Genomic DNA, 25,315 nt, shown 5'->3' on the forward strand with positions numbered 1-25,315 from the left:
TCTAGAGGCTTAACAGAAAGCCCTTGTTTATACCAAATACCTACGCCTCCCCCTTTGTGACGGTATCTAGTGAAGGATGTCCCTAAAACAAAGTTTTGAATTATACTGTAACAACTGTTATTCTGAAATCGTTGGATCCATGTCTCATAATACAAATAAAATTTAAACTATCTTCATAAAGGTTGTGTGCTTGAACTATGAAGGAAATTTTAAATAAGCATCTAAAACTGCAAAACATTGTCCATTTAACCAATTCTCTATCTTTAATAATAAGAAAGTTACCCATGCAATCCCACCCGATCTGGGACACACTGTATATGTAATCAACTTCATTCACTTGCCAAATGCAATCCATTAAAAACCGTGTACTTGCGGTCAAAATTTCGCCGAAGCGAAATCCAGAGTTTCGATGATCTGCAGTTTTCGACCACAAACATGCGGTTCTGCATGCGATAGATCAACAATAATGCAACACCAACAGAATTTTCAACTTTCGTTTTTTTGTACCATACATCGTTGTATTCGTAATAAAAGATGTTATTCAATACAGTGGCTATATTTAAAAAAGTAAAGTTGATGATGATTTCTCGGAAACAAAAAGTTGTATTGAACATTTCTCAGCGGCGACTTGGAAAGCTCAAAAAGTGGCAATGAAAAAGTGTTTTTAATTTTCTGTATCTGTTCAAATAACATTATAAAAAAAAATCGGCAAATTTCGATTTGTCTGGCATATTTTCGAAGGTAATCGTAATTTTCAGGATCATTTTTCTCTACATTGACCATCGTCGTATTTTCTATGGTTTTTGAGATCCCCACGACAGACATCCTAATCTTGGACAAAGTTTATAGGCTTCTTGAAATTTAGATAAGCTGTTCTCGTTCATTTAACATCATCCACGGCATTATTAGAAACATCTCGGACACTGGTGTTCATTACGAGCACATACAAATGCTTAATCGCACCATGCATGTTCTTATTCTTTCCATGACGACAAAGACAAATACGTTGTCATGTTTAATGCTGATCTAACAGATCCCATGTAAAATACGACCTCTACAACGACCTATCGTGAACAAGTCTCTGACTTTGTAGCTTTTTTTATTATTAGATTTTTGTACCGACCAAGAGCAAAATGTTTTTAGTAATTCTTTTGATTGTATTTTTAGTTAGGTTTAATTAATTGTGTTCCCTTTTCTGAATTTTGTATTGATGATTGCATTAATTTTACATGTACTACTTTATTTTTCTGTTAATAATTATTTTGGGGTAGTTATAATACTCGTATATACCCATACTCGCATTTGCTTACAAAATATAAAAATAATATACATGTTGTTCCTTTTGAAAAAGTATTGTTTTGTTGAATAAGTTGATAACTTGGAGCTCAATTGTTTTTCTGTTTACGCCAATGTAACAAAAACGTGCTTCATATGTGCTAATTTAATTGACTTTGTTATTATTTAAAAAAAATTCACAGATTTCGCATTCCCTGCAACGATCGGAGACATTGGAAATGATAACCGTATACCCTATAAAGCCATATGTAAAACACAAATAACCCTTATTCTCACGGAATCACTAGCTCCACTCGCTCGCAAGCTAGCTCGTGTCGCAACTCGCAAACGTAAACTTTTTGAATAACAAGCGTCGTAGTGCTGGCTTTAACGGGAACCCACGGTGTAGCCGATTTGTGTCTTCACATAAATGAAGAATGGAATAGAATTATACAAAAACAACACACGCAGTAGATAAACCTTGAAGAGGCAAGCAAAACCTTGAAAATATATATTAATTACTATACGCAATCTCGTCAATATTCCTAATGCGTATTTTGTCTAATCGCCTCTTATCTATACCAAGTTGTATTTATTTGTATTTATAACCAATTCACTTTGTATCTTTAAATTTAAGACAAATTGTAACGTTACCGTATTAGTGACTTTTTATGTATCCAATGATGTTTTTCTACAATCGATGTCCAAAGTAGACATTTGCGCTAGTATTTGACAACGCAAACGTCATCTTTTTCCAGGAATGTCACTTTGTCGCTTATAAGCGATTATATAAAACCAGTAAAAAAGTTTAAGGCGAGTAACTTCAGCGCATTTTCCATGAATTATCAGTACCTACTTCCCAAAAGGCCATCGCCGAGGCCATAGCTATGTGCGCTGTGATTTTCTTTACTAGACGCATATATGGTTTTTTTTTTATTAATTAGCCCTATCGGGATCGATGCCCATGTGGCTAACAGGAATGGAAACAAAATGACAAGGATGACACTCTTCACTCCATGCGGTCTTTCATGGAGACTTTTAATCAGACAAACACAATAAATAGACCACGGAACGGTTTAGGATGACGAACAGAAGTATGTTATAACAGAGGTATTCTTCAATGAATGACTTTATTTATTTAAATTTTAATTGTAGCTTCCATAAAAAATTGCACCACAGCATCGTAGATTTTTTTGTTATTTGGAGCTAATAGGGTGACAATATTGGTTGGTAATTCCATATTACGACAGCGTATTTCTTTAAGTAATTTGTCAGTGAAATCAGCGTTATTCACACAACCAAGGAAAATATGATTAAGGTCGCCTTGTTCTCCATATACGCAACTGGGTGTATCTGTCAATCCCATTTTATGTAAATGAACTGGTTAAAATTTCAAAGAAATATCTTAATAAATAAAGAAGCTGGCACTGACTGCGCATGCGCACATTTAATTTTTGCAATATCAGTTATGTTTGCCTTTAACAGAAGAATCTGTGATTCAAATTTCAAAAAGATATCTCGATAGATAACAGTTGATATTGCGCATCCTGCGCATGCGCGCATTAATCTGATGTTTACAATATGCGATACGTTTGCTTACACTAAAAGCAACTTTGGTTAACATTTCAAAGAAATATCTCCATAAGTAAGAAAGTTGGCATTGCGCAGTCTGCACATCCGCACAACTGATTTTTACTGCATGCGATATATTTGCCTTCTGTGGTTAAAATTTCAACAATAGTAGATTATATCACGAGTCAATAATGATAGCTATTATTCTCGAGGAATATTTACGAACTGAGCCGCTTTAGCGGCGAGGGAGTAAAATTCCGACAGTATAATATCCATTATTGTGAGTAATATACTCTACTTTATCTACGACTAATTTAATAGCTTGAGATTTTATCCATTTTAATACAAAAAAATATACACAAACAATACACGACCCGCTTGACATTTACACTTTTGACGTTTGTTTTGTTTCCATGGATGATATTAAATTTAAGGAAATTTTGTGATTGGAGTACAAGAAGGCGTAAGAGCTATTAATCCCTGGTGATTAATCCCTAAGGGAATAATGGATGGCATTATACCGAACAAATTCACTACTCACTTTATATATTAGTCGTAGATAAAATATTATAATAAATAAGGAAGTTGACATTGCGCAGTTTAATTGTCAAGATTTTCCTTGGCTCAGGTGCTAGAACGCTACCGAATGCAAAAAGAACGAACTTAATATCTTGAAACCTGTAGGAGTAGTTAAGGCACGAACTTATAAATTAAGATGGACTGCTGATCAAACAGTTGCATAGAGGTAGAAATGGCCCTAGCATGGGAGCGGCCATGATGTGCATGCTCTAGTTATTTTTTAGGGGAATTTTCCTAGTGCTCAAGTTTTGAGACTATTGCAGCCTTGGAAAATGACATGTATCACAGTAATTTATTTAGAAAACGTGAGGTTAATGCTTGTTTATTAGTTGATTTGAATTTCGCGCCAAGTGAGTGCACATCATGGCTGCCCCCACGTAGGTGTCATTTGTCAATTTAGCATTAGCAGTCCATCTTAATTTATAAGTTCGTGAGTTAAGGCCTCAGACAGACGGACGGACTGAGAAAGTGGCTGCAATAGCGCACCCAACTTCGTTGGGAAATGCGCTAAAAAACGCTCGCTCTCCCAATTACTAACTATAAATCAAATATGCATTGCTCAGAGTATCCAACATTGGACTATATACTCTGTTACAGAGTATACGAGTACCTATAGTTCAATGGTATCCAATAACAACGAGTAAATGACATCTTTCATTTGAGTGAAAAATTTAAACCTTTGGAAATATCTGAACTGCTCGATTGTAGAAAAAATCTTGTGTGTAATTTGAGCGCAGATTTCGAGAGTCTCTAACAATCGACAATATAATTATCATTTTGCGCTCTTAATACACAAATAGCTATATTACATTCACATACATAGTTCATTCTGGTAATCAAACAACGTTACCTAATATCATTGTATATAATATAATTATTATATCTGCTCCATATAAATTTTGCTTAACAAATTCGTCTTTTTTAGATTTATTTTGGAAAGTCCTTCATAGAGTGAAAAGAACCTACACAAAATTTCAGTTATGTGTCCATAAGAACTGTGCGTAACGACAGAACAGTTTGTCAATTATTTAATTGTCCATAAAAAGACGAGTTGTTGAATGAAGTAGGTATCTAACAACTTCTTGAAATATGATATAAGATGGCGGTTATAAATCTAAAATCATACGAAGATGCGACACACCCCGGACGTGGCGTCAAAAGCACCTGGAGATCCGCTTTTACCCCACCTGTGCAGAGGAAAACGATTATTCAGTCATTCATTGAGCAGCCAAAAGCTCAAGAGCCATTGTACGTCTTTATAAATTTTTCAACGGTTATGTACGTATGGGCGTTCTACACCTGATCTCCTTTGATCTTTATTGTCATCAAGTCTTTTAACTTAGATATGAACTTCATTATAGGGTAGGTGCCTATTCGATATTTGGTTCATGGGAACGTCGTCCCGCATTCTATATAAACTGTATTTTCAATGAAAAGATATCAGAAGATGAAAGTCCTTTTATGACCTTTACTGGCGTTTAATCTTAAAGAAAACCTTTTGAAGGTTTGTTCCATAATATTAATATTTGTACCTATCCGTTAATTAAAACGTGTACCATTCGATTTTTTCATCTGATCAACCGGAAAAGACGCTCATTTTCGTAACGTTCCCTGCACCACAGATATACTCGTACATTTACTTATATCTGTGCCTGGACCAAGCTTTTTGTCGATAAATGATGATTACGGTTTACAATCTCGATCTGGCTCTGGTATAGGACAAACTTGACTGATGGATAAAATTATGATTAATTTTGACGTACATAATACCACAGTAGTAATTGAATGTGGAGTTGAATAATACGTAAAGAGATAATAATTATACAGGATGGCCGATTGTTGTATAGGAAACTAATGCGGATAGATTTCAGAACATTTGTACAGGGTGAGTCAACGATTGCGCCGAGTAACTTAATGCCTCTGCATTTTAAAAATATTTTGTATTATACGGGGTACGTTCACAAAGTAGGGGGCTAAAAAGGTACATTTTTTTAAATGGAACCTCCGAGGGAACCTCCTGTATTTGAAATCATTTTTAGTGTAACACAACGAAATTGAAATAACGCTTATGTGCTCGATTTTCCGTCGTCTGTCTGTTCCAACGAGATCTCTGCCTCTGGGCCACCTAGAGACTTCGGGTTTTTGCTAATTGATAGTTGTTATGGTCTATATATTTGACCGATACCCATCATTTACAGTTGTGTTACCGGTCAACACCCACGAGTGGATTTTGAAACTTTTTTTAATTCTACGTGTAACTGTGCGACATTTTTATTATTTTATTATGTGGTTATACTCTAATCTTAAGTAAGTTATAATTTACATAATAACGAGGTGGTCATGAAAAAAATGCAACTAATGTCATCAGAGGCCGATAAAAATTGCCTTCTACCTGAGAGATTATACTGGACCAAATATCCAGAGCGGCCAGCACCTAGTCCTCGGAGTTTTCAAAATTTAATAGAACGTTTTCTATCAACTGCTAATGTTCAAAACATAAAATTGTCAATAGAATAGGTACAAATGTTAATGTGTGTTGCGACGCACTCCACAACCCAATTATGGGTCCATATATTTGTTTACTTACGTTTCTTGCAACAGGAGTTGCCAATATTGCTGAAAGAAGGAACCTTAACGAACCTCAGAATGTGTGGCTTCAACAAGATGGTGCTCACACACACATTTTCGAGCATTTATTGAGAAGAAACTAATTTTTTTGGCTTGCAAAAATAATGCACTCTTTAAATTTTAGTGTAATGTGTATGTTTCATCAATTGTTTGCTGTCATAACTATGTAAATTAAATTTTTAGTCGATAGTCGGAAAAATGGCATATTATTGTTTTGTTTATGTCATCACAAAGCATGTGATTTCCGTACTGTACGGGAATCTTAATTCCTGTACAGTACGGGAAAATATCTATATTCTTGTGAGCATGAAAAAATAAAAGAACAGTTATACACGCAAATGAATAGTTTATTGCCTATTAATATGTACATTAATAGTACAATTATTGCAAGTTCCAATCAAATTTGATAGTCCAGTCAATGTCGACTCTACTTCATAATTAATTGAAGAAGTGGACTCCGTATTTGTTTTGGAGATGGTGCTAGTAGAGACGCCAACATTGCTTGCACCCTTACACTGAATATGTGCGCCAGAAATTGAAGTAACTATTCTCTCTGCCACATCCATTTTATTTTTTAAGGATTCTTCTATATATCCTTCCGCCACATTCGACGATTTCCAACCGCCGTGACGTTTTAAAACAGTCAAATCTGCACCATTATCTACCAAAATTGTCGCAGATGTCCTTCGAAAACAATGTCCCGTGTAAAGGTTTGCATCGGACAGTTTCAAAAAGTTAGCAACGATTTGTGGAATGCTGGCAAATGTATGCACCCCCACTACTTGCTTAAATCCTTTACCATTATGGTATTTGAAGAAAAACCTATTGCAGTGAAAATTGGATGGTCGAACGGCTGCATATTTACGGTATGTTTCTAAATAAGTGTCGTTTACTATAAACGACCGTGGTTTATTGGTTTTGTTGCATGGAATCTTCACCAGTAGTTGTGAACCCAAATCCTCAATGTCCGTAAGCTTTATGTTACATAACTCCTCTCGCCGACAGGCGCCATAAATTCCGAAAATTACCACAAGCTAAAAAAATTAAATTATAATCTTCAGGCCTTTCAATTAAAATCTTACTTTAGCCATGAGGTAAGTATCATCTGGAGCGTTCATCATAAATTCTCGGATTTGTTCGTTGGTGAAGACTTTCGACTTCTTTGCTTTGTAACCCACGGATTGCTTTTTCAAATATGCTCGCAGTTTGTTATATGAAGTGATGTCTACATTTTGCTTTAACATAGGAGTGGCCTTCAACATGGAGTAATTTGCCCAAAGTGTTGAGGGTTTCATCTTTTTCGACAAATCAAGAAAATATCCGAGTACCACATTTTCCGAAAACGAATAAGTTCCTTTACTTGATCTATATTCCATAAAACGTTGATAAGCATTTTCATACTTCCCCTCGATTTAGTTGGCAACAGATTAAGAGTAGCTTCATTGACTGCCTCCAAAACTTCAGGTGGTGTTCTACAAAATAAATCTTCATCAAAATTACCATCGATATCCATTTTATATTAATATTGCACATCAACTAATTATAAATTCACTCAAACGAAAAAATTTTCGATTTGTTTACGTCATGTCCATGGTAACGTTCAAACAATGCATGCTCGGAAAACAAACTTGATGTTTGCATTTATTAATTACTGTAAATAAAAAAAAGGCGCCGCCCGGGTTCGATCCTCGCACCTATCGCATACAAGCCTAGACTAATGACATTAGACCAAATGACAATTGGTGAAAATTAAATTTAGTTTGAAATGGTATATTTGGTGTTTTAACTATTGGCTATCGACTAAAAAATAGTATGTACAACACGTAGGAAAAGTATATTCCTGGACTCTGATAGTTGTAAGCCTCGGCTAACGCCTCGGCTTACAATCACTATCATCGTCGAGGAATATGCAACTTTTCCTACTTGTCATACAATCTACTATTATTTCATACTATCTAGTAATCGCCGCTTTCCCAGACTGATTTGAGTCTGGTAAATCGTATTTTACCAGACTGAAAATTTTTACCAGACTGGAAATGTTTCCTAGCAACATCAATTGACATCCATCTAAACCTATGTATTAATGTGTCAAACTACTGTCAGATCAAACAAATCAAGTGATCGACTTTTGCTTTCAATTGAACGCGTCCACGTTCTAATCAAAAATTGTATGGCATTTTAATAGAAACAAGAGCAGTATGAAATAAAATGTTTTACATTATTTGTATGTTAAATCAGTTAACGTTACTCGTTTCGAAATTCCTGCCTCAGCTACGCTTCGGCAGTAAACATCTCACTCGTTAACGTAAACCTTGATTTACCATACTCATATGTAAATAACTATTTATTTAACATTAGAATATGAAAACCAGGAAAACCTAGATATCTTGAAGACTATTAGAGGGCATAGGACATTGTTTCCAAATGTTGAAGGTTTTTAGAGGTGGTAAAAGATTACAGAAAAATATACAGCGCATTCCAAATAAAAAAGTGAGATTTTAAAATAAAGCTTTGTCATTTTGGACCTACAAAGAAAACACCATGTAAATTTATTTTTCATTGTTTCATAATAGATGTAATATTTATTGAACTTTTACTTTACCCAGGATAAAAGGAAAGGAAAAGGAAAAACCTGGAATCAAAATATAAGCATTGAATAATAAATCTGAATAGAAGGTCAGTGAGATAGGAGAAAAGGTGGCCAGTATTCTTTATCTAGAATGTGCTGGTATCGTACGGCAAGTAACAAAACGTGATTAAAGGAAACTCTTCAACATTTTTTAATTCATACAATATAGCGAGATACTCACTTCAAAATGAGTAGAGAGGTGAGAGAGAATGTTTTGACTACGGTGACATCATGCCATTGATAAACTTACGCACGTCGGTAACTGGATACCTTTGATACAACGATCGTCTAAATATAGTTTTCAGATGAATATCCGACTTAATGTTTTAACAAGTTATAAGTTCTTAATTCAATAATAATAACAGCGTTGTTGCAGAACGTAAAAAGTCAATTATTGGATACAAGATAATTAGACAACAATATGCTATGATAATATGATAAAGGGTCCGTTCACTTAGCCAAAAATGAACTAATTTTTTTTACGTATTGTGCCTCAATAATCATTTGTGCTCAATAGTGCATTTATTCGCACCGTTTGTGCCTTTTTGGTTTTGGAGATAATAGGACAAATCAAATAGGGGCAACTTAAATCGTTATTTTTTTGTTATTTGTGACATTTTCAACTAACTACATACGAAATTAGATCATTCACTATAGTAGTAGGCGAGAGACACTTTGCCCCAAGGCCCATTCTCCAAACGAGTACCTATAACTTTTGTTTGAAAAGTTATTTTAAAATTTTGTTCCTTAACTCATCCAGTATGTACACAACCAATTTCGTGGAATTCTCTCCATTTTCGTTGTCCGGCCAAGAATTGCAGTGGAACTTTTTTTTCGAATTTTCAAAAACTAATTCCAGATTCGTGATTTTTATGTTCAAAAACCGCCAGGCACCAAATTTCGTCGAAGCAGGGGTGCGCCCTTCCGTGATAGGAATTTTGAAAATTTTTTTCAAAATCGGAAAGGGCATACCCGAAAACCTAATTAAAAACGTGTCACTCATCTTTGTAACTGTTGTGTAGTGATTGTTTCAGGTACGGTGAAAACTTTTTGCGGTTTTAGGTCTATTTTAAGAATCCGCCCAAAAATATCTGCAAAAAATACAAAAATTAAATTTTTTAAAAATATGGGCATGTAGCACATCGATTTTAGGGTTTTGAAGTTTTCTGAATTTAAATTTTTAGTTAAAAATGTTTTTGGGGGCATTTTGGAGGAGTGGGGGTGTTTTTAAGGGGTGGGTTTTTATATTTTTTCAATATTAACGTGTCGCTGTCATACATCGATTTATATGTTTTTATGGATAAGGATCTCGAATTCCATATCAAAATGGAGGTACAGCAAGTTATTCAATGTTAAAAAAGTAGAACGACGCCGACAGACGGCCCGAAAATAACATAAAACGCGCGGTACGCCTCGCCCGCGCTGCACGACATCATTTTAATAAAAAGATAATAATTTTGACGCTATCTTGTATATCTTTCTAGGATTTATTCAAAAATCATACTTTGACATCAAAATTGTAATCTCCACCCCAAGAAACTTATAAAAAGACGTATTGCATTTGTTATAATTATTATCTTTTTATTAAAATGATGTCGTGCAGCGCGGGCGAGGCGTACCGTGCCTTTTATGTTATTTTCGGGCCGTCTGTCGGTGTCGTTCTACTTTTTTAACATTGAATAACTTGCTGTACCTCCATTTTGATATGGAATTCGGGATCCTTATCCATAAAAACATATAAATCGATGTACGACAAGTTAATATTGAAAAAATATAAAAACCAACCCCTTAAAAACACCACCCCAATCCGCCAAAACGCCCCCAAAAATATTTTTAACTAAAAATTTAAATTCAGAAGGCTTAAAAACCCTAAAATCGATGTGTTATATGCCCATATTTTTTAAAACTTTAATTTTTGTATTTTTTTGGCCGCCATCTTGAATTTCTCAAAATGCTCAAGGGTGTCAAGGTGGCATTCTCCTTACGAACAAAAAACCGTCAAAAAACCTTCACCGTACCTCACTTCCAGGTTAAGCCAAAAATCCCAGTTTGGCATCCAGACTATTAGGGAAGCGATTGAAGAATGAAAGGACACGTCACGGAGAACGGCAGCGACCGCGCGGTACAGCAATAGTGCTGTCGCTTGTTTACTTACATGTTTTCTATAATATTAATAATTATGTTTGTGTGCCAATTAATATAGTTTGCGTTGAGCAGTTTGTTGCTGCCCTTTCTTCCAGTAAGACAACACAAAAGTAACTGGTGATTGCTGAGAAAAAAATTAAAGAACTCCAAATTTCACCACTTCTTTGGGAGTGGCTCCCAAACGAAACACGTTTGACCCTCGGTTTATTTGAAAAAAAGTGCTTATCTTGAACCCCTCGGCCCTCTACCACCCAATTTTCACCCTGTATAACCAACTTTAAATGACATCCTTACCTTTCCATGTCTGTATATATTAGAAGTTTTAGTTTTTGTTAAGATGAATTCAGATATTTTCAATTTTCTGAACGTTAATCATCAATACAACACAAGGTATGGTCATAAGCTGCAGTATGAAAGACATAATCTGAAAAAGTATAAACAAGTATAAATTGTGCACAACTCTTGTACAGATAAAGCGCATTTTTTAACCGAAATAGCTTTTGTTTTGACATCACTAATTGATATATTTCTTGCAGACGTCTCAATCGCCCTTTGTGAGTACCACGAACTTATAAATTAAGATGGACTGTTAATGCTGAATTGACAAATGACACCTACATGGGGGCCGCCATGATGTGCACTCACATGGCGCGAAATTCAAATCAACTAATAAACAATTCCCTAGAAAATAACTAGAATGTGCACATCATGGCGGCGCCCATGCTAGGGCCATTTGTACGTCTATGCAACTGTTTGATCAGCGGTCCATCTTAATTTATAAGTTCGTGTGAGTACCCTCTTCCGACAATCCGATCTTGAGGTATAAGGGAATATACCTGATCACGATAAGAGGTTGAGGAGGAGGGCTATGGTTGGTAGAAATTAATTCCTTTCGTTGAGACTCTTTTCATTAGAGTATCATGATGAAGGATAAAACCAGTTCAACCCCCCTCCCACCCTCTCATCTCGAAAATGAGTCGAAAAGCTATAGTTTGTACAAATCAGTTTCTTTTGATGAGACCTAAGCGTTCACTTAGCCCCAGGCTTAGCCCCCATTTGATTTTTCCTATTATCTCCGAAACCAAAAAGGCACAAACGATGAGTATGAAAGCACGATTAAACACAATCGAAGTACTACGCAATACCGTCGATGAACTATCAAAAAGTTTAATTTTTGGGAGGGCTAAGCGTTCACTTAGCCCCCATTTGATTTTTTCGATTATCTCCAAAACCATAAAAGCACAAACGGTGCGCATAAATGCACAATTGAGGCACAATACATAAAAAAATTGGTTCATTTTTGGGCTAATGGGGGGCTAAGTGAACGGACCCTATGATAAATGTATGTTCTCTTGATTTATTTTTTGACGGTAAAAAACATTCCATTGAATGCGATTGACGACTGCGTCTCTTGCTATGGAAATTCATAATAGCTTTGAAATTTCTTATTCGATCCGTAAACTCGAGAACTTAAGCCGTTTTCTGCATACGACTAGGAAAGCGCTTCAATAGAAATTATACCTATGGGTCGAAATGTCGAATAGCGTGTCTAGGTGTGGGACTTAGTATAACATTTGGAGTAAATTGGATTCTATACCGTGTTGTTAGGTGCCGATGTAAAGATAAAGGACACATCTATGCCTCTATTGTAACAGATTTTTGATTTAATACTCGAATTTTGCATAAATAATTGTAGAAGTACTTGATATTTATGGTATTTTCAGGTGCCGTAATTATTAATATTTAAAAAATATCAAAAATATGTTACAAGAGAGACGTAGAAAAAGGTTTAGAAGCAAACGTGCCGGCATGGCGTTTTCGAGTCTTCGTTTCGTAAAAGTGCATTACAATTTCTTTCATGAAGCCGATTTAAAAAACCTTTCATTTCACATCATAATAGATTATATTGCACTTCTCTCATTTGAATTTTAAAGTTGTTGTTTAAGTAGTACTTAATTCCAAATTTTGTCTCAAAAACATGTTATTTGTGCATTTATATATGGAAACAGCAATTAAACAATATCTGTAAATGCTCGCACAACTGAGACTGACAGTATATTGCATATTCTGAAATATCCCAAAACACTGTCTATAGGTACAATAATAGTAAAGTTTAATTTCGATCTTAAAGTCTACATAAGGTAAGATCGTTGGAATCAAGATTTACTTGTAAGTTGATAACTTTGACGTCATTTCCTAAGAGGTGTGCAAATAATAACATGTATTACGTAAGCATAAATTTGTAAATACAGAGATAATATTGCAATACGATCTTCACCTGCTGTTATAACTCCCACGCAGTCTACGAGATAAGTACGCGAAAGTAGCGTCATCTAAAGAAATCTAATCACTTTGATTCAGTTGAGTAGGTGGTATAAAACCTCGATTAAAATTTAGTTACTTTTGATAGTTATAAATTCAATGCTTTTAATAAGCGGAGTTTGTCCCAGAGGGCAACCTACGGAGAAACTCCGTTAAAGTGGACCCTTCAAAAAGCATTGCGTTGTCTTTCTATTCAGATTTATTATTCAATGCTAGTAGTCAGTAATGAGAACTGTCACGCTGTAACTTTTAGAAAACACAACCCGAAATTGCGCTCAATAATCTCTAAAATGAATAATTGCCACCATCCGCCATTTCCAGAGAAAATTACATACCTAAAATTATCACATTTTGAAAAAATTCGAACGAAATTACTCTAAAAAAATATCTCAGTGACAGAACAAAATACGGCATGTTTGACTTGTACTTGTACTTGATTGACATGTTAAATTAATAAACAAAAAATTCTGTCCAACCGTTCACTTTCTTATCAATATAATATGTTAATTTAGAGGATTTCAAGTGCTAGTAGTGAAAAAAATAGTATATATACCACGGTAGATAAGTCTATTATTGCCTTCGCACCTTACACCCCTCGGCGCAAGCGCCTCGAGATGTAATCTTGGTGCTCAGGCAATAATAGTGGACTTCTCTACCTTGATATATAATGTACTATTATTCTGAATTCAATTATGTATGGTATAGCACTCTATGGTTTATTTGCGATTTAGCCCTTTTTTGGGCGTCCGTGAAGTTGGCACCGCCCATTGTTCATATTAATATTATTTGTATGCACATCGTTTGTTTACGTTTGTTTAACTATTTTCATCGTTTGTTTGCATTTCCGTATGTCTTTTTTTAAAAATTCCAAATGGGCGAACTAACTTCACGGTGGCTGACCCAAAATCATAATGTTGTTAAGTTTGCAAGTCATTTGTTTATCGTCTATGGGCGCGTAAACTTTACTGTCATTATATTATTTTTCATCACGATATGCATCTTTTTAAAAAATGTTAAATGGAAAATTAACTTTATGGTGGTGCAGCTAAAATTCGCTTATGAACCACTCTCCAATTGTAGCAGTAACATACATGCAATGATTAGGTAAACGTAAAAGGCTCTAATAAATTAGTCACTGTTCTTCAAACAATTCTCTAATTTTCATATTAAAATGTACGATGGTACTTAGAACTGCCTACCGTTTTAATACAATGCGATAAAAAATGAGTTGCTGTCGAGTCACCTTTGGAATTTTTGTTTCCATAGGAAATTGTACCACAGATTTAAATAGTATATTTAAATCTGTGATTGTACTTAACTTGAACTTCCAAAGGAGACTCAACAGCAACTCATCATGGATCGAGTGTTCTAAAAAACCGCTCTAGCGACGCGCGTTCTAATTGTATGAAAAAAGCTCAGATCGACCCGGAATTTTCTTATAGAACGTGGCCTGTAGAATCCATAATTTCAAACGGTTCCAAGATTGGGCTACTAGTTCAAAAGTTACAGGTCTTTGAATTTTCTTACGAAATTGGTTTCTAGTCCATAACTTTTGATTGAGAAGTCCGATCGAAAAAGTACGAATTGTTTTGGATTCTACGCACCAAAATTAATACGAAAAAGTGTTTTCCCGAGAAATTTTGGTGTGGTCGATTTTTGGTAAAAAAGGAAGGTTATACACTGCCTTTTTTTGAGGCCCGAAAAAATAATTGCCTCAGATCGACCCGGAAAAAAAATTTTCTTATAGAATGTGGCCTGTACAATCCATAATTTCAACGCGAGACCGCTTGCGAGTTCCGAACACTCCTAAAAGTGCTCGAGTGGTTTATCGCGAGCGCTTGGGAAAAGTGCTCGTGAGCGGAAAAAAAGCTCAAGAGCGGAAAAAGCGCTCGGGAGGAGAAAAAACTTTGTAGAGCGGAAAAAACGTTCGGGAGCGGAAAAAACTATTACTATTACTATTTAAATCTGTGGTACAATTTCCCATGTAAACAAAAATTCCAAAGGTGACTCGACAGCAACTCATTTTTTATCGCATTGTATTAAAACGGTAGGCAGTTCTAAGTACCATCGTACATTTTAATATGAAAATTAGAGAATTGTTTGAAGAACAGTGACTAATTTATTAGAGCCTTTTACGTTTACCTAATCACCGCATGCATGCTACTGCTACAATTGTAGAGTTCATAAGCGAATTGTCGCTGCACCACCATAAAGTTAATTTTCCATTTAACATTTTTTAAAAAGATGCATATCGTGATGAAAAATAATATAATGACAGTAAAGTTTACGCGCCCATAGACGATAAACAAATGACTTGCAAACTTAACAACATTATGATTTTGGGTCAGCCACCGTGAAGTTAGTTCGCCCATTTGGAATTTTTAAAAAAAGACATACGGAAATGCAAACAAACGATGAAAATAGTTAAACAAACGTAAACAAACGATGTGCATACAAATAATATTAATATGAACAATGGGCGGTGCCAACTTCACGGACGTCTTTTTTGGGTGAATTCAAACAACAATTTAATAGAATTAATAGAGGAAACCGAAAACAAATAGTAATTCCCCTACGCCGACACTTCCGACTCGAAAAATTGAGCGAGGATATAGCAATACATTTCTCAGATAGGGACTGTTTTAAAGTTAAGTAGCCCACGGAAGTCTTTTTTTCTAAAGTCCGCCTAGAACTACTATAGCTGTGCTTTGGGTGCATAAGTATCTCGTTTCCTTCATGGTTTTTGAAATATTGAGACAATTCACGAGGTTGCGAAAATATTCATTAAGGAACAATGGAAAAAAATGGCTCATCTTGAGAGCGGATACGTTCCTGTTGTACTTTACATTTTCAACAACACAAAATCTAAACAAAGCAAGGAAAAGCATATGCGATCGGATTGTTGGGAACTTTAGGGGCGGTTTTGTGTGTTTCGTTATCACTCATCCTGTACGCCCCAACTCTAAAAGGATTGAGTACGGTCGAAGAGCCAAACAATACTGCGAAAAAGGAAAAAAAACGTGTTAAAAATCCGTATTTTCCCAAACAAAAGCTTGTATAATTTTACCGTAGAAAGAGTACGGAGATTCCTTCATTCATATGGTAAGCACGCGAAGCGACGCGGATCTCCGACTGTATGTATAGCGGGATCATCTGGCAGTAGGTTACCAGCACCATTGTACAGTTACTTTGTAGACCCGTTACTTCTAGTTGTTACGTTGCAGTATGTTGGGTGAGGATGTAGGTACATCGAATTGTGTGTGTGTGTGTGTGAGGCTTCGGAGTTGCATGCATTCGCTTCATAGAAGCACCGTTAGTTCATTTACGACCTACGTGCCATATAAAATACGGAATGCTCCTCTACACACCTTATACCTATACCCATTTTGAAGATAGCATTTCTGACTGTTTATTACTGTTACTTATTTAATTATGCAAAAAAGTTTATTGTTGTCGTTTCCAAAAGTAAACGTGGCGTCATTTTCACAATGCAACAATACCGTTTTTTCAATTTTCTCATTTCAATTTGAAATGATGAGAATTGCGATATCGGGAAGTTACATTTTCCACTCCGTTTATTCATCATTTCGGTTAGACGTTCGACGATCAAAAATGTCGCATTTTCGATCCCGTAACTTAATTAATAAATCATCTTAATTGGATATTAAGCTGAGCGAGAACGAATCAGTATACTTGATTGGCGTCGATCAATTTACTGTTGTTTCTAGCGGGGTTGCGCATTAGAAAATATTTCTCCACGTCCACCATTCCCTCAAGACGAAGAACCTTTAAATGAAATTTGTTTCCTAAAAAAACAACAACCTCTAGGCGCCTGGAATATAGAACGATGCGACGGCACCGCCATTCCCTTTTTATTCGAAAGTGCGCGCAATAATTTCACCGCGCTTTTAGCATAAAGCGGCACGTGCTGTACGAATCACGAACCAATTCGGTCTGTAATTCGAATTAGTCTCTAGTAGTCAGGAATCCTCTGTCGATTATCCTGTTACGTCACAACTTCCGGGTGTCTACGTCACGCGGGTTAATAAACCGCCTTGGAAGGTCGCGAGTTCGTCGATAGTTGCGCTATCAGCCAAAGTGTGGCGCTTACATGATAAATTCGAACTGCGGGTCTTATTTTTTCGACAATTGCATTCGTCATCCGAAAATAATTTCAACACGCGCATTTCTCATCAACATAAATTGTCTCGTTATGCGAATGCGAAAAAGTGAAATCAAAAATAAGCGCTTCCAAGAATATGTATTTTTAATTTCGCGCTTGCATTCGATGATGGAAAGGCTTACATTAATAACGGCGTTTTTTGGCCGATAGTTAAACGTATGTAAAAAGCCCGCATTTATCGCGAGAATTTATAATTAGCAGAGGTAGTTAACCCAGGTAAAAGTGATTTAATTTTAGACCGCGACCCATATTCGTAAAGACGTCCGCCGTCGTTTTGCAACATATGTTTGCTAAAAGGACGCACGTTTTCCCCTCGGTGCCCGTCAAGGAAAAAATCACTCTTCTGTGTAATTTGCATTTTGCAATTTTTATGCGAAAAGCGCACTTTTTAAAAATAAGCCGCAATTTGTCGATGCAGCCGTTTAGAATCCGAAGAATTTGTACACGTTTAACACAATAAATTATCGTTGTTGCTTAACATAACGTTCACACTGAAAAATCCATTTCGTTTCCTAAAATTTATGTATAGCTTTACTGAATAAATTTACGTTGATATATTCCTCGAAGGTGGAAAACAGTTTCATTCTTCTAGATTTGGCTGATGATGTTGCATTTGTCTCCATTCACACTTTATAATTTTTCAAATTTCTATTTCTGTAACTATGTGCAAATGTCTTTTTGTGGACGGCAAAGCATTAATTCTGAACAAAAACGTCTGTCTATCGTCAATCTGCACCGGTTGTCTAAAAATCCATCATTCACAAACAATTCAGCCAACACTTCAGCTGGAGTTACGAATCAACATTTTGTTCTAAATCGAGTTACTGGTCTAAAAAGCTGCAAACTTTCCGTAAATAGTGATAACGAAAACAGTTTTATGATTGCAGAATGTTCCATAAAAATCATTGCCCGATGCTAACGTTTTCTCCCAAAAAAATTTAAATATTGAGAGTCATATGAAATTCTTCTTTCCCTCAGTGCTGCGTTCCTCGCAAAATGTGAGAGTCCTTGGCACTCTCGTGGAGGCCAAAGTGAGATTAAAAGCTACGTTTTTACAAATAAATTTGCAAAAATTCACTAAAAATGAGGAAGTTAAGGAAGGAATGTCTCTTTTTAGCGTATTTTTGCAAATTTATTTGTAAAAACGTGGCTTTTAATCTCACTTCGGCATGCTGGCTGGCTGTGAGCAAATACGGACCCGTAGAAAAACGCTTGTAAACAGATGAAGAATTCACGTGGACGTGGATCTTGTAATTAAACACATAGGGACCTGGCTACATGATATGGAGACATCTGGGCGCCATCCCCGAGCGTGTTATACTAACGTGGTGATTTTTCAGTTTTTTCTTATCTTCTTCTACCTACAGTTTCGGTCCGATTCTTTTCAAATTGGTACCGTCGGAAAGATCTTGTACACGCCCACAACTTCCGCGCGAGGGAATTTTCTTTTTGTCCTTTTTCTCGTGTCTCCATGGTATGAGAAGTGTAGTAAATAAAAAGTAGTGATAAATTAATTTTTTTATTTATTAAACTACAACGTAACGTTTAAATGGAGACATTCATCTTAAGTATGAGAGGTTCCCCAAAAAGTAGGTACGATTTCTCCTTCCAAACGTATAGAACCTTCATCACTTCTGAAAGAAATTTAGAATAAGTATTAAAAAAGTGATGACGAGAGATTTGACAAAATCGACGCGCGGCACAGCATCGGCCGCTTTGCTTTTGATTTTCACACCGTACATATTTTAGAGCATTACTGACAATTTACCTCATTAATCAAGGGGAACTTGAGAAACTATTATTAAAATGTCGAAGGTCAATGAAGAAGAATTCATAACTTTAATTAATGATTTATTGTAACGTTTGCAATATTCTGCGTGACTTTTATTATGTTTAAACAAAGCATATTGAAACGATTAAATATAAGCGAGGGCTAATTGTCTCATTTTTCGAGTTTCCGAAAAAAGTACGAATTAGTCGAATAGAGAAAGATTTGATTCACTTTGAAATGACGGTTTACTATTTGAAAAGAGAAACCATGGGTAGAGAGAGGCACATTTTCCTAGGCGATCGAGACGGTAGTTTGGCTTGTAGTTGAAGCTACACCATCGCAGATTTAGTTTCTAATTTTAATTTTTTACTTAAAAAAGTGTCCAAATACGTTGTGGAAAATCGGTTTAATTCCGAATGTGAAAAAATGTGTAAATTTTTTTTAATCTTTCATGTTTGTGTACATTTGTTGTTTTTTAATTTTCTCAATTTTTTAAAATATGTATCTCAGCACATTTTAAAACTACAATTTATATACATTTAACATTTTTAATTTTGATAAATGTTTAGTGTTATTTTTGAACTTTTGACTTTTGTTTTGTATGAATTTTCTAAATTTTCGAATTTTCGTCATTTTAAATTTTTTCATTTTTGAATTTCTTTTGAAGTTCTTACGGTATATCGTTTTATTTTTTCATTTCTTCAAATGTTTGTATTTTCTAATTTTTCTTAATTTATGTAATCTTTCTATTTTTCAATTCCTCCTTGATTGATCAGATAAATTTTTCCTCAATTTTTTCATTTTTCATTCGTACGGATCAGATATAAGCCGTGTTTCCGAAATGTCAAAATATTCTTTTATTGAACATCGTATGAGATTCTTCACAACTTGTTCAAACTTTCATTTGGTTATAACGAGCACATAATGTCCTGCCATGTTTGTTATAAAACCAAGTTTGACTGTATTTCTGATAAAACAATGAATTTGAGTCTCCAAAGAGTGTTTTCATTAAATCATTTTTCGATTAAGATAATATTTTCCGTAAATAAATCATCCTCTGATAGGATTGAAAATAAACCTGCAGGTTGGTTTAAAGTGAGATTAGTGAGATTGCTTTTTGAAATTTCCTTCGAATTACTCTAAAATTTTGCGTCAATGTACAATTAAATAACTTGTAGAAATCCAAATGAAATGATGCGGAATCGAATTTGCAAAGCGTTTTGCGACAAAGAAACATAGAGATCATAAAAAAACCAAAACGGAAAAACCCTGTACCTTCGTTACACCTGACTTTTCTCAACTGTTAAGGTCGATACACTGTTATGTAATGTGTACATTACAGTTTGAACCAAGTTGAGGTTAAATGTTACATAAATATTGACATAATTATCATTTGTCAGTAATTTTTTTGTGCAAATAACTAACTAAGAAATAAATATATACGTATATAACGTAAGTGATACAATAATAAGTGTTGCAAGCACATATTCACGTATGTACACACATCCGCTTATATTCGTCAAGTAGCGTATTACCGTGCATTACAAAATTTAGAAACAATGAACAATAATGATCCGCTGGAAATGTTTCTGTATTTTTTCTCTCGAGATCTACAATCGGCTATTTGCACACATTTACGTTGTTGCTTCGCCTTTATTGTGAAAAACGTGAATTTCTTTCACTGACATGCGGTATTGTATAACAAAGGGTGTACTGGTAATAATACACTTGACTTGGCAGATATATAACGGGCAATTTTCTTTTTTTTTGAAATTTCGAAGATCAAATATGAAAATTGATTTAAATTATTAATTTATTATGCTTAGATGATGCGCGAAAATATTTTTATTATTTCCAGAATTAAGGGGAAATTAGGTTTGACTACAATAAATTAATTACTGATGTACTGTACAAAAAATAATGTGTGCAAAAATTCCTCGTAATTTTCGGGTTGTAACTCGAAATTATAAAAATATTACCAATATGTCTGCTCGTAAGTTTTCGTCTGATGTAAGGACGCTCAGGAAAAATAGTTTTTGGCAGGCTGAGTATGGCTCCAAGGACAATTCTGATCGATAGACCCAGTTGTTATTTATCGCATGATTACATATATTAAGTGTTTAGGAAGAATTTGTGACTTTGTTCTATTCCTTGCGAAATATCGCTATTAAAATAAATGGGCACGATGCCATTTCTTTAATAAAATAAATTTTAAAGCCTGGCTGGTGAAAATGAGGGAATGAAGGTCTGGGGGTATAAATTAACCAACAGAAATAAAGAATTTACTGACCACTTTCCCGGTCACTTTGGGGGAAGGGTAATGCCACAAATTTGCTTGGTATGCGGTATCAAAGATTTGCTTGCATTTTTTAAGGCGATTCTATTAACTGAGTCGTAGGCTAAATCATCAAGTTTAGTCTTCTAATTGAGAAAATGTGTCAATGTGTTATTTATCTCTCGAAGGAATTAAAAGTTACTGAGTGGTGGAGGTGGCAGTAAACAATAAAATGTCAAGCGCACTTCCGTAATTAAAATTTAATAATTGATGTTTTGGAATCATAGTTTCTTCCTCGAATTTTTGAATAGTCGTTTCTGCACAGTCGTATTTGGTCTTGATTTTCAACTCAGCTTCATACAATTTACCCCTTTGGCATTTCAGCATCAAGAATTTCGCAAAACAAAGGTACTGGAAGAAGAAAAATACATCATTTGCGTGCTTCACTATGACCTTCTTCCGCGTCCTGGTTGATTTCTTCTCTCCTCCCTATCTTCCTTACACATTTTTTAATATACAGTGTGTCCAAGATAAGGATGCAGATCTCCGAAACCATAGAAAATGTGACGATGTTCAAATTAAAGAAATTATGATGTCCAATTAAAGAGTTATTAATTCAATGCAACGGTTCGTTTCGGAGAAATCATTTTTTTATATGACCCGAAGTACATTACATACTGTATTGAGTAGCATTTTTTATTACGAATACAACCGTGCACGGCGCACAGTAAAAAACAGCAGGATGGTGCCCCGCGCACAACACCCTACTCGTGTGGGAATATCTATCGGACAAATTTCTTGGAAAATGGAAAATTTCTCTATTCTCGTATGATTAAGGAGTTCTGCGCGGGTGCACCATCCTGTTGAAACCAACAGTTTCCAACTTTTGATTTTTTGTGCCGTACATGGTTGTAATCGTCCTGTTGAAATTTTCATCGTTCGTTATTTTGGAACACTTTGGATCCTTGGTTTATGTGGAAGATATTATTATGTATATTACGGTAGAGGAGCCTATGATTGCCTTCTCTTGGTGATCAACCAATATTAATAGAATACGCTCCGCGATACAACAGTTTCGATTGGCTGAAATGAAACATTCCACCAAGTCACACTTTTTCTGTGTTAGAAAACATAATTACTTAATATAAAAAATACTAATTATTGTACAATAAATTAACCACCAAGCTGTGAAAAAACCAATGTTACTGTAAGCTCAAATACGCCATTACCGCATTCATTAGTTTTCCAAAGCATACTTTTTCCTTGATGATATTGGGGTAATATACTTTTGGACAATAATTAACTATCTAATAATTAATAATTTTATCTATTAAATTCATTATGCTTTCTAATGAAAAAAAGCTTCACTTGGTGGGATGATTCCTTTCATTAAAAAAAATACATTTCTATAGTAGCAATTTTCTTAATTAAAAAACCGCAATTAAATCAAAGTGTGATTTATCATTGAATTCAGGAAAACATAGTTCGTAAAATGGAAAAATTCGATTTTTGAAAATATTTCAAAAACCTTAGAATTTCCAGGGATTTTCTAAACGCCTGTCTTCTTAGACCTTTGATTGAACGACTTTTCTCCCATTTATTTTAACCAAATACCTACATACTTTTTCTACAATGCCTATAGAGTTTGTTACTATTGCTAACAATCTTAGTTGTAGAGTTAGAAATACGATTAAATTATCAAAATTATGTATTTTTTGTACTGAATCCGAATCTGTAATTTAAAAAAAAAACAAAACATCGCATTTTTCAGTTAATAACAATTGTGACTGTAATATGGAACACCCTGTATATTATTATACCAAATGAGAGCTTATTAAATTGCCTACAAAGGTTCTTAATGTACCATTTCCACCATTATTTTCATTTCGTTCTAGTTGTCCATGAAAATGATAAAAATACATAATAGAAAGGGTATTTAAAACAATCACTGGAAATAGGATTTATTATAGCAGGTGAACAAAACAAGAATAACAGCTGAAATTAAGTAATAAAAAACAAGATACAATAGATATCTACCTATGTTAAAGAAGGTGTTAAACACCGTTTGCATTTTTTTCAGTGCAAGATAGGTAAACAGCATATTTTTTAGGAAATAAACTTAAATAGCAATTATGTAATAAACTTCAAAGTAGTCAGATAATTTACAACAAACAAGGCATGATATGGATTCAGTAGCGCCTACAACTAAGAAAGTTAGCAATAGTGCTAAATTAATTTGAAACCGGCTGTATAGTGTAGTCTTAAAATACGAAGCGTTTTTTGAAGATACAAAATATGATTTTTGAAAGACACGCTTCTTTCCAACCAAATCGCATTTTTTTGTTTCGTTTTCGCATTTTAATAAATTTTAACCAAAATGCTAAATGTTTCATAATAGGCTGTTGTTAGGGTTCGCCCAAATGAAATAATCCCTAATTGTAATCGTAACAAACTTATTTCGGTTTACTTTCGATGTGTATGTGCTGAAGATCCATTACATGATCGCCTTAGTTACCAATGGGTACAATAAACAAAACCTAATCTCCATGGCCTACTATTTAAAAATAGTAAAAAATAGGTTTTTTAAAAAATATTAGGTTGTGATACATAATGTAATAAAAAAAAAATAATGAAAGAAAATTGACGTTAAGATATACAGGGTGTCATATTGGGTTAAATCTCAGAAACGGTGGTTTAAATAAATAAAAGAAACGTAAGCGGGGGGCGATCTTGTATTCTGAAGAAAATACTGACGAAGTGTAAAGAGTGAAAAAGTCCTTTATGCTGGCATCGACGATGGGACTGATCACCCTCTGATATTCTTTATCAACAAGACCGGGTTATATTTGACTCATTTCGTCTATCATCCATAAAATATGCAATGCATTGTACAGAAGTGGTTTGGAGCTTGGAACCCACAAAATACCCTACCTTCTCAATTTCTTCTGAAACTGTTTATCTTGCAGGACGTTTTTTCACAGTGCACGAACGTCGTGCAGACTGAAATGCGTTTGTATTAATTATTGAACTACATATATGTATGATTGTGCCAGTACAGGCATAACTGGTAAAGGGGATGAACAAGATACGAAGAATCGCGTACCATTTTCAGTGGGTGAATTTTTTTTACTCTCGACTCGCATTCGGAAATACATCCGACTCATATTCAATACCACTGATAAGGCGAAAGTTTGACATAGCTGTCTCTTCGGACGGACAGCCAAAACCATCACATAACGGGGTCCGTTAACTTGGCCCCCCACTGAGAGATTTCATAGTCGTATTATTTTGGAATGAATGCGCTCGTTATGCGCTCATATGCGCCACCGATAATAACTCTTGCGCCATTATCGTTTTTTAGAAATCCGAAAAAACATTTGGGGGGGCCAAGTGAACGTAGCCCCCCCCCCCCAGTACGTATTTTGTCCCTTGTAACTAGGTCACCTGATACATTTGGTTATGCGCTCAATTGCGCCACTTGAATTAAAGCTAGCGCCATTACGGTTAAGCCGTGACAAATTTTCAAAAAGTGGGGGGGCCAACTTAACGTTTTTAAAAGTTACTTTTTTTTAACATCTTTTCATACGAAATTGTACTCTCAGGTATGCGCTGAAATGCGCCGTAAAAAGATATCTTTGCGCCATTATTGTTTTTTGGATATTCTTAAATATATTGGGGGGGGCAAGTGAACGGAATTCCCCATAACGCATTTTGCTACCGGTATTTGTGCCACTTGATACATCTGGTTATGAGCTCAATTGCGCCACTTGAATTAAAGCTAGCGCCATTACGGTTAAGCCATACAAAATTTTTAAAAAGGGAGGGGGGCTAACTTAACGTTTTCAAAAGTTACGTTTTTTAACATGTTTTTTCTACTATATCGTACCTTTCATCATGCGCTAAAATGCGCCGTAAACAAAAATCTTGGCGCCATTA

The 25,315-nt window shown here is 35.0% G+C and overlaps 1 protein-coding gene across 1 annotated transcript; it reads right to left on the reverse strand.

Moving 5' to 3' along the window:
* Positions 1-6,401: 6,401 nt before the first annotated feature.
* LOC116166421 lies at positions 6,402-7,451 on the reverse strand. Its single transcript, XM_031481374.1, has 2 exons — positions 7,137-7,451; positions 6,402-7,088 (listed from the first exon to the last, which is right to left on the reverse strand). Exons 1-2 carry the CDS (start codon positions 7,428-7,430, stop codon positions 6,402-6,404), a joined length of 981 nt encoding a protein of 326 aa, XP_031337234.1. The 5' UTR covers positions 7,431-7,451.
* Positions 7,452-25,315: the final 17,864 nt, after the last annotated feature.

The sequence above is a fragment of the Photinus pyralis genome, unplaced genomic scaffold (assembly GCF_008802855.1).
Source record: "Photinus pyralis isolate 1611_PpyrPB1 unplaced genomic scaffold, Ppyr1.3 Ppyr1.4_LG3b, whole genome shotgun sequence".
Lineage (NCBI taxonomy): Eukaryota > Metazoa > Arthropoda > Insecta > Coleoptera > Lampyridae > Photinus > Photinus pyralis.